We start from the raw sequence: 10215 nt of genomic DNA, 5'->3' as shown, positions 1-10215 counted from the left end.
TGCTCTTGGCATAGAAAGACTATCAAAGGACTTTTAAGTAATTATTTTTTTTTAAGTTTCAATAAGGTATGCACACTGTAAGCCTAACATGGAAAGACTGAGGCATGATTGCTGTGAGTTCAAGGCTACTTTGCACTATATCAGCTAAGGTTATATACTAAAACTCTCAAGGAAGGGTGTGCCCTTAATTCCAACAGGGAAGGGAAAGGCAGGAAGGTCTGCATGGTGTTCCAGGATGCCATGGTGACACCCTGCCTCACAGGAAAACGGGGGTGGGGGGTAGGGGGATGATGGGTAGCTGCTGATGGCTCACTAGACAACTATCCCTACGACCCACGTGGTGATGAACTCCAAGTTGTCTTTTGCTCTCTTAAAATCTTCACACTGCCACACATGCACGAGTGCACATAATAAATACATGTGTTTTTTTTTTTGTTTTGTTTTTTTTGTTTGTTTGTTTTAAATAATAGCTAGTGAGAGGGAAGGTTCATTTAAAGTAGGAGAGGTCCTGAAAAGGACAGAAGGTTAATGATCTCATTTAATAGTTGAACCATGGCAAGGAATGGTAGAATATGCCCTTTACTCACAAAAGTTAGGTTCAAGGCCATCTTGGTTTACCTACGCCCAGCCAGGGCTAATGAGACTTTGTCTCAAAAAATAAAAATGAAAAGGTTTCCCTATGAACATTTTCCAGGGTGCTCAAGAAAGTGGGGGAAGGGGTTAGAGAGATGGCCTAGCAGTTAAGAGCACTGACTGCTCTTCCACAGGACCATTGTTCATTGCCCAGCAACCACATGGCAGCTCACAACTCTAATTTCAAGATGGGGCACAGACACATGCAGGCAAAACAGCAATGCACATGAAAGTAAATAAATGGTGTAAAAAATGGTGGGGAAGGAGATGAGGTTTATACTTGGAGCTGAGGTGTCACCTAAGGAAATATGAATCAGACCTAGAGGGCAGTAAGGACCCACTTGAAGAAGGGGCAAACATTTACATCAACTATAGTCCCTCAGCCCCTTTTTCTGTGTAGCTCTTGCTGCCCTGGAACTTGCTCTGTCCCAGGCTGACCACAAACTCACAGGAGATCTGGCTGCCTCTGCTCCCAAGTACTGAGACTAAATATGTTTGCTACCATCGCCGCCAGCTCAGCAACAGCTTTATAGGAGCTTTGCTAGCCAGCTCACTGGCCCAGGAAGGCATTCCTTACCTTGGCTCCTTCTATCCAGAGGTGGTAGACTAATACATTCATTCCTTGCACCACACGCCACGCTGCCTCCAGAAGGGTGGCAGGGATCCTTTGCTGCTTCACCTCAGGAACTTCCAAGCAAAGCAGCTCCTTAAAAGCGCCCCCTCCCCACCAGGCACAGAAGGTGGGAACATTAGAGGTGCTTCTGGGCCCTCTGCCTCTTTAATGGAGGAGCCATTCCAGCAGCTCCTGTAGAAGAGGAAAGAGACGCCCCTTTTTCCCTCTGTCCCTCAGTTGCTCAAGTCTTGACTTAACGTCCCTTTCTAGAGTGTCCTGGGTGTTTAAAACTCTTGGGTGTTTAAATCATGTATTGGTGTCTTCAGAAGCAACACCTCTGGGTTCCCAGCAGCTAGTGGCCTAAGTCAGGGAAACCTGCTGTTGCTCAGAGGAAGGGAGAGATAAGTCTAAGTCTGGGCAGCCTGGTAAGGATACTCTCAGGTGGCTCTGGATGCTGCTGTGGAGCCCTGAGCCAGGAGAGCTGCCAGGTCTTTAAATAGCTGCCTTGGTGATGGGACCTCCCTCCTGGCCAGCACTACAACAAACAGTTCTGGGTCAGGCTCCTTCAGGAGCTCAGGTTGCCAGCTCTGCTCTGGTTCTCTCTACGTATGTGGGAAGAGGAGAGGTCCAGTTCATTCATCAGCACTTAACAGGAATGTCTGGATGTGATGGGACAGTGCTATTGCCCAGGAATAAGTGACGATTTGTTATTTTCAATAAAATCCAGATAAGAATTATGTCTCAGGATCATAAGGATTAAATATCTATGAAACGGCTTAACAGTGCTTGGATATATGGCTGTCTTTGTGTCTTCTGGTGGCTGTTGCTTTTCTTTTATACTTCTATATTAGCTATACCTACACATTCATGTATTCCCATCAACCCCCTCCTGCACACAAAGCCACCACCATTTTGTAAGGGATTCCCTCCAGACAGACAAGAAACAAAGTATTTTAAACCCATATCCAACAACTAACAGAGTCCCCTTAGTTCATAGAGTAAGAGGAACTGTTAGTCAACATGAGGACTCTCCTCCATTCAGCTCCCTGTGAACTCAAAGAAGGCTACTTTCTCTTTAAATGCAAATCACCTCCAGCCTGCTTAGCTCCCACCAGCTCTAGCTCCCGGGAGGAGAGAGAGAGAGAGAGAGAGAGAGAGAGAGAGAGAGAGAGAGAGAGAGAGAGAGAGAGAGAGAGAGAGAGCAGGGTAGAGAAAGATTACGAAGGAGCACAATTCCTCACTTCACATCCCAAACCTCCAGGTGAGTGGTTCCTCGAGGGATGCGGGAAGGGAGTGACGAAGGAGGGGTTGGGTAACGCACCTGATGCTCTTTTTTGAAGCTAAGATTCAGAATTGAGTGATTCCTCGGGATACAGCTTCCCAGGCTGAGCACCGAAAGCTGCTCTGGCTGCTGCTTCCATAAGTCACTGGATCACACTGCTGCTTGGAGAGTCAGAGTTATCTCCCTTCTACCCTACCCGACCCCATTGATGCCATCCAGCTGTTATATGCTGCTGGCTTAAATGCTGTGCTCCTACTCCATCCATCACCGCCATGTCTGGAATGAGCTGACCAAGCTTTTTGACAGCAATCTGGACTGAGACCCCAGCAGACTAGATGCCCAGGGCTGCATGGGAGTCAGGCTAAGCTGTGCTGGCCACAGTTGCAGACACTGGTGGAGATCCAACCCCAGAGATTTTATAAGTGGAAAAGGAAAAGACTAGAAAGCTGTCCCAGGGAAGTACTAGGCATCCCTGGTATTTGCAATTGAAGTGGGAGCAGATAAATGCCAGTATGTAAGGGGGGAGGTGAGGTCATGAGTAGACCATTCCTAGTTACTATGGTTGACAGGTTGACACTAGGGACTTTCCAGGTGCCCCTACCTTACTTTGGTCACATCTCATGTAGAGTAAGTCAGGATCTGCCTAGTTGGGCCTAGTTAAGATACACCTGATCCTCAGCTGGCTCCTCTAGCCACATCCACCCCATCTGCAAGCATTTTCCTCTCCAGCCCCAGGCTCTGGGCTGCAGCAACAGAAAACCACTCCAGCCCTGTCAGGCAGGCCTGTGGAGCTTTCAAGATGAAAGGGGTGGCTGGGCAGTGGTGGCACACACATTTTAATCACCTTTAATCCCAGCACTCAGGATGCAGAGGCAGGTGGATGACTGTGAGTTTGAGGCCAGCCTGGTCTACAGCTCAAGTTCCAGGACTGGCTCCAAAGCTACACAGAGAAACCCCATCTCCAAAAAGCAAAACAAAAATAAAAACAAAAACAAAAAAAAAAAAAAAAAAAAAAAAAGAAAGAAAGAAAGAAAGGAAAAAGGGAAAGAAGACGAGGAAGGAGACGGAGGAGAAGGCGGTGCTTGGGGTGGCCTTGGAAGAGCCCTCAGATGCACAGTTCCCCAGCAGGCCCTGTACAGACAATAGGACAGAACTCCTGACTGTTGGACAAGGACAAACTCTTGTCAGTTCTCAGGAGATGCTGAGTGAAGGGATAATTTTACCCCCTCATTATCTTCCTTCTCAGGCCTGAAAAGCACCCAATGGATGACAAAAAGAAGAAACGGAGTCCTAAGCCCTGCCTGGCCCAACCAGCACAGGCCTCAGGCACACTACGGAGAGTCCCTGTGCCCACCAGCCACAGTGGTTCCTTAGCCCTGGGACTCCCTCATCTGCCGTCACCCAAGCAGCGAACCAAGTTTAAGAGGTGAGTACAGAAAGGGTGCTTGGCAAGAACGGAAGCCCTCAGCTATGGGCTGAGCACTGTGGGAAGGAGGGCCTCCATTCACCGGTAATGTAGACCCAGTGCTTGCCCTCAAGTGCACACCAGGGAGCCACTGGGAGCTCACAGAGTGGGGCCGTGTCTCTGAAGAGGAAGTCAGTGAGTAGGAGAGTGAGAGGAGGCTGTGGGCACCCTAATGTGAAACTGGAAAGCTAGCATGCATGGCATGGGAACAACGATACTGTACTGCCTGGAAGGATCCAGGAGTGTTGGGGAATAAATACCTTTCAAGCAATTTGTCCCCTTTTATTTCATTTTAGTGATGCTGGGGGACTGAACCCAAGATATTGAGTATGCTAAGTGCTCTACCACTGAGTGAACTCCTTAACCCATTTAAATTACCTGCTCAATTCTTTTTATTTTTATTGTTATTAGTTTTTCTTTTTGGTTTTCCAAGATAAGGTTTCTACTTATAACAGCCCTGGCTGACCTGGAACTCTCTGTAGACCAGACTGGCCTCGAACTCATAGAGACCTACCTGCTTCTGCCTCGAAAGTCTGGGATTAAAGGCATGTGCGGCTACCACCTGGCTAATATTATTTTTTTAAGTAAGGTTTCTTTTTGTAGCCCTGGCTGTCCTGAAACTTAACTTTGTAGTCCTGGCTGGCCTCAAACTTATAGAGATCTACCTGCCTCTGCCTCCCAAGTGCTGGGATTAAATGTGTGTGCTATCACACACATAATGGTGGCACATACCTTTAATCCTAGCATTGGGTGGCAAAGGCCAGTAGATCTGGATGAGGCCAGCCTGGTGTACATAGTGAGTTCCAGGACAGGCAAGGCTGTGTAGTGAGACCCTGTCTGAAAATGACAAAACAAAAAAGAATTTGGATCCTACAGTGTAATTATCCACATTTGTTCCCATAAATACAATGTGTCCTTTTCCCTAGAATTCTAAATAATGGCAGTGCTCCGGTGGAACAGCATATCATCTGCTGACAAGCATGTGCCAGCATGGCTGTAGCAGGTTGTAGCTGAAGCTCAAGGCTACTTAAGAATAGTAGGGAATGCAGCTGGAGAGGAAGGAAGGCCTGGCTGGCTGGAGAGTTCTGTTCAGTGTTACTTTGGGGAGACAGAATGTTTTACTCTGCTACAGCCAGAGCCAGCCCTGCAAGGACATGGAAAATTCAGAACAGTTTTGGAACAAGAGCAGGCAGATTTTTTGATGGGAGGTGCTTTGTTGGCAGTAAAGAAGGAAACTCGCTAAAGGACAAGGACAAGAGGCCCATCCAGAAGCACAGGGCCTACATGGGCTCTGGGGCAGGAAGCTAGGTCAGCCTCCTTGCAGGCAAAGCTCTGGCTGCAGCATTCATGGAAACAGACTTCTTTCTGCCCTCTCCCTTTCTCCCCTTCATTAACTCCTTCCCCTCTGCCCATCCCACTGCTCAGGGCAGAACCTAAGAACAAACATCCATTTGTGTTGGTGAATGGGTAGGGCAGATGAAATAGTGCAGAGAGAGATGGCACAAGAGATCTGGGTGTGCCTGGCTGTTCCCAACACCCATGACCATGGTCATGTCCACTTCACCCAGAGTAGGCAAGGAGAAATGCCGACAGGTGCTGGCTGGAGGTGGGGGCCCCTCTGCAGGCACACCTCTGCAACACTCCTTCCTGACCGAGGTGACAGATGTCTATGAGATGGAGGGGGGATTGCTGAACCTGCTCAATGACTTCCATTCAGGCCGCCTACAGGCCTTTGGTAAGTTCAGGGGCAGGGTAGTTCTGTGGGTGGGGCTGGGAGTCCTGGTGGAGGCATGCTGGGACTAGGGTCCCAGGCTGGCTCCTAAACTCAGGAGTTGTCCAGGGAAGGAATGCTCCTTCGAGCAGTTGGAGCATGTGCGGGAGATGCAGGAGAAGTTGGCCAGACTGCACTTCAGCTTGGATGTGTGTGGGGAGGAGGACGAGGAAGAGGAAGACGATGGTGTCACAGAGGGCTTGCCTGAGGAACAGAAGAAGACAATGGCTGACCGCAACCTGGACCAGCTGCTTAGCAATGTGGGTCATAAAACTGGCTGTCTTGGATCCTGGGGATACCAAGGGTGGAGAGGGCACTGGCTCCCAAGCCTCTCAGTGAAAAGTAGGGGTACATTAACTCCAGTGCTGTGAGCTCCTCGGGCTCCATTATTAGGACTTTCCCTGGGCATCCATGCTTGTTCTGGCTTCCCTCGTGACATAAACACCTTTTCTCTTTGTTGACAGCTAGAAGATCTTAGCAATTCCATGTATCCTTTCCAAGGACCCTGATATGGTTCAGGTGTCTCTCAGGAGAGGGAGAAACGAAGGATGGGGTATCAGTTTCTCCCTTCCTGTCTCCCTCTCGGCGTATTCATCACTAACAATCATTCCTATCTCCTGCGGTTAGCCACAAACTACCCCCACTTGAGAAGAGGAAAGTAAAATTTCCCAAATGGGAAGAGAAAATGCATCGCGTTAATCCCAGCATTCAGAAAGCAGAGGCAAACCCTGGCATGATTGAAATATGTGAAGTAGACACAACCCTTGTGTGATGTTCTCCTACCCTTTCAGATTTTCATGATTCTTACTTAGATTGTGGCCTGGTGTGGTGGCACTGGATGCGCACACACAGCCTGTGCAGGATGGGAAGGAAGGCAGGTGGAAACACTGGGGGTCCTAAGCGTCACTGTCCTTGACTGGCACAGACAGAAGCTGCACTTGGCAGAGAATGCTGAGCCTGAGGAGCAGCCAGCGTCGTAGGTGTCGGATCCAGGCCTCTCTCCTTCCCTTCAAACTGTGACTTTTTACGGACTCGGGAGGGTATTCCGCAGCCCCCCAGGTGCTACGAGGTGGGGGGCACTAGATGGAATTAAACAGAAAAGCAACTCCTTTTCGGTGTCCTCTTTACTTTCACTGCGTTGCACAGTAGGTTGGAAGAAAAGGCTAGGGTTGGACCCGGGTGCATAGGCGGGTTGGAAGGAGACGCCAGACACGTGAGCCGGAAACGGCAGGCGGGGCCCTGTGTTTGCGCATGCTCAAGAGCGGAGCTACCAAAAGACGCACCGCGCAAGCGAACATTTTTTGGACGTCGCACAGCACAGGGCAGTTGGCGACATGAAGGAGCCCGACGTATTTCTTCACAAGGTGTCGGCATTGCAGGTCGTGTTATAGCTGCGAATGCACCTAGGGCCAGGGACTTGGACTGGGACCTTCGGTGGGATGCAGCTGTCACATAACGTCCCTTTACCTGCACTGCACTGAAGAATACCCAGCTGGGGCGGGCTTGGGGAGGAGCTAAAAGAACCCTCAAGCGAACAGCCCAGCACTTCTCTTGATCTCCCAGAGCACCAAAACACGGTTTCCCATCCCTTCCCCATGACTGTGTTTTCTCTGGCAGCCCCCGATGACCTCTACAGAAACATCCAAGGTCTCTTTGAGGCTAGGGATGTAGCTCAGAGCGCTTGTCTAGCATGTTCAAAGCTCTGAGTTTGAACCTTCAGGTGCCAACAATCACAAAACTGATGATACCCTCTTTTTTCTCTTTCCTTTCCTGTGTGGTTTTTTGTTTGTTTTTGGGTTTTTTGTTTGTTTGTTTTGAGACAGTCCTGGATGTCCTGCAACTCATGGACCAAGCTGGTCTCGAACTCAAGCGATCCACCTGCCTCTGCCTCCCAAGTGCTGGGATTAAAGGAGTGCACTACTAACGCTCAAGTCAAGATACCTTTTTTCTAAAAGTATTAAGAGGCATTTCACCCCGCTTGTTCTTCACATTAGGCTGGTATCCGGGGCTTTTTGGTTCGGCGTCAATTCCAGAGCCTTCGAGCTGAGTATGAAGCAATTGTACAAGAGATCGAGGGTGACCTCAGTACACTTCAGTGGACAGGAGGCTGGATTCCTAAGCCTGTATTTCTCCCAGAGGTAGTACACACCCCAGGGGGGAGAGGAAAGGAGAACCTGGTACAGGGCTCTGGCTTGTTTTATGCGTATGGGTGGGTTTTTTGTTTGTTTGTTTTTGGGTTTTTCTTTTTTTTTTTTTTTTTTTTTCTTTTTGGTTTTTCAAGACAGGATTTCTCTGTATGGCTTTGGAGCCTGTCCTGGAACTAGTTCTGTAGATCAGGCTAGCCTCAAACTCACAGAGCGCCACCTGCCTCTGCCTCCTGAGTGCTGGGACTAAAGGCATGCTTCTGCCACCAACACCCGCTTATATATTGGTGTTTTGCCTTCTGTCTCTGTACCATGTGTCTGCCTGGTGCCCCCAAGGTCAGATTCACTCTCACACCCCAATCCTCAGCCCTACCTATTTGCCTGGTTTCCAGTCATCTGTGGGGGTGTAAACTTTTGATTCTCATACCTCTTCGATTTTTCACAAGGCAAAATCTCATCGATCCTGGAAAACAGAGAAAGCACCAAACCCAGAGCAGAAACTGTGCAACCATTTCCCATATAAAGACTCTGAAAAAGATGTCATCTTGGAGGAGGTGGTGCTGAAGAAGGCAAGAGGGAGCCAAGCAAAAGCAAGAAGTCTTTGCCAAGACGACAGCTCCTGGCTTCAGACTGAGCAGGACAGGAAAGCCCGCCAGGGGAAGACCAGAGATATCTCCATGTCTGAAGAGGACAATGCAGGTATCCCTCTGCCCAGATCAGGGAAAGCCCCTGATCTTCTCTGGGTCTCAGCCTCCCAGCTGAAATGTGGGGGGATGCGCAAGATAAGTTGCAGCCTTCCTCACCCCCTCCCCCTTGCCTCGTGAGCATGGAGGGCTGCCAAGATCTAGGGCTAGACTAGTACCCAGTGTCTACCCCTCAAGGCATTCTCCTTTTCCTCCAATGAAGTCACAGATCTAGGATTGTCCCAGAGCCAACATGAGCTCCAGGACCAGCGCAACCATTTGGCTATGGAATTGCTATGGCTACAACAGGCCATCAACAGTCGAAAGGAGGTAGGCAGTGAGAACCCTTTCTAAGCAGATCAAGGGTGGGGAGAGGCCTTCTGCTGTGCCTGAGCAAGCTTGCTTCTGTTCTTTCCTAACAGTACCTAATTCTCAAGCAAACACTGAGATCCCCAGAAGCAAGCCAGACCAGAGACAAGCCTAACACATTGCTGGACCATGGGGGACAATCAAGCTACCTCCCTAAGGACCAGTCCTGTAGAGACAGAACCACAGGAGAGCCATGCCATGCAGATGATGCCTGCCACAAGGGTGACTCGCAGCTCCATAAATCCCCAGACAGTCTAGCCAGTACAGGCAAAAACACGGTTGGGGCTAAGGGCTGGAAACTGTGTTATCGGAAGGCTACAGCATTAGATAGCCAGGCTAGAGGGGACAGGGTCACCAAAGGGCCAGACCACAGAGAACAGGCCTTGAATGAAACCTGTCTACAGCAGTTGCTAGAGGGTCAGACACCTGAGGACCCCAAGTCTAGGAGTCCTTGTTCTGGAAAGGCCACAACACAGCTGCCTACATTCTATGAAAATCCAAATACTGAGGACAAATACTCCAGAAAGCCAAGCTACAAAGAGGCTGACTGCCACAGAGACAGGCTGTATGATTTGAGTATCTCAGAAGGCCACATGATTTGGAATGGGACGTCAACAGGGCTGGAACAAGGTAGCCTGGGTGTCAGAAGGACTAAACCACCCAAGAGCCAGCACCCCAGCACTAGGAGTACCAGGCATGGAATTACTGATGAGCTCAGTCAGGAAGGATGGGAAAACCAGAAGATCTCTGGAGACGTTGTCTTCCACAAGAGAGGACCAGTGGAGGAGTAGACCATGGAAAGCGAGACAGTCCGGCAAGCCCTGGGGATCCGGGAGAGGAATAGGTTCCTAAAGAGGGTGCTATGAAAAGGTGAAAAGGGACCTGGTGCCACCTCCATCTCCTGTCCTAGCTGCTGGCCATTGGTAGCTATCAGGCTGAGCTGCAGGATTGCGCTGATACAGGAGGAAGATGAAGGTCACGCTCTTTTATCCTCTGCCTGTGGCTTAATCCAGAGTTCACCTTCCCTTGAGGTAAATAAGGTGGGAGGATGGTGGACAATAAAGGTTTTTCTTGGTTATGAGCCTGTCTGCTTTTATTTCCTGCCTCTGACCAGGACAGATTCTGGGCCAACTGGTTCACCTCCCACTCACCTGGGGCATCATCCCCAAAGCCAGCTAGCAACCATGGCCAAAGCACAGTTAGCAATCTTCCTTGGGAACAGCCCCCAGGCTGATCACCCTTGGTCTCAGTTCAA

General features: G+C 49.6%; 2 protein-coding genes across 3 annotated transcripts; both read left to right on the top strand.

The window, feature by feature from the left end:
- Positions 1 to 3758: 3758 nt before the first annotated feature.
- Ccdc28b (coiled-coil domain containing 28B) lies at positions 3759 to 6873 on the top strand. The gene is made up of 5 exons (XM_051188907.1): positions 3759 to 3954; positions 5562 to 5728; positions 5834 to 6024; positions 6229 to 6251; positions 6690 to 6873. The coding sequence occupies exons 1-5, from the start codon at positions 3791 to 3793 to the stop codon at positions 6742 to 6744; spliced, it is 600 nt and encodes a 199-aa protein (XP_051044864.1). The 5' UTR covers positions 3759 to 3790; the 3' UTR covers positions 6745 to 6873.
- A 194-nt stretch (positions 6874 to 7067) lies between these two features.
- Positions 7068 to 10041, top strand: Iqcc (IQ motif containing C). 2 transcript variants are annotated; one of them, XM_051188892.1, is made up of 5 exons: positions 7068 to 7143; positions 7759 to 7902; positions 8355 to 8607; positions 8815 to 8921; positions 9014 to 10041. In XM_051188892.1, exons 1-5 carry the CDS (start codon positions 7099 to 7101, stop codon positions 9749 to 9751), a joined length of 1287 nt encoding a protein of 428 aa, XP_051044849.1. In that variant the 5' UTR covers positions 7068 to 7098; the 3' UTR covers positions 9752 to 10041. The 2 variants fall into 2 exon arrangements, with proteins under 2 accessions (XP_051044849.1, XP_051044850.1); XM_051188893.1 differs by having other exon boundaries at positions 7069 to 7128.
- Positions 10042 to 10215: the final 174 nt, after the last annotated feature.

The sequence above is a fragment of the Phodopus roborovskii genome, unplaced genomic scaffold (genome assembly GCF_943737965.1).
Source record: "Phodopus roborovskii unplaced genomic scaffold, PHOROB, whole genome shotgun sequence".
Classification (NCBI taxonomy): Eukaryota; Metazoa; Chordata; class Mammalia; order Rodentia; family Cricetidae; genus Phodopus; species Phodopus roborovskii.
The sequence above is the reverse complement of the archived record's forward strand: the minus strand, read 5'-3'. Positions and strand labels throughout refer to the sequence as shown.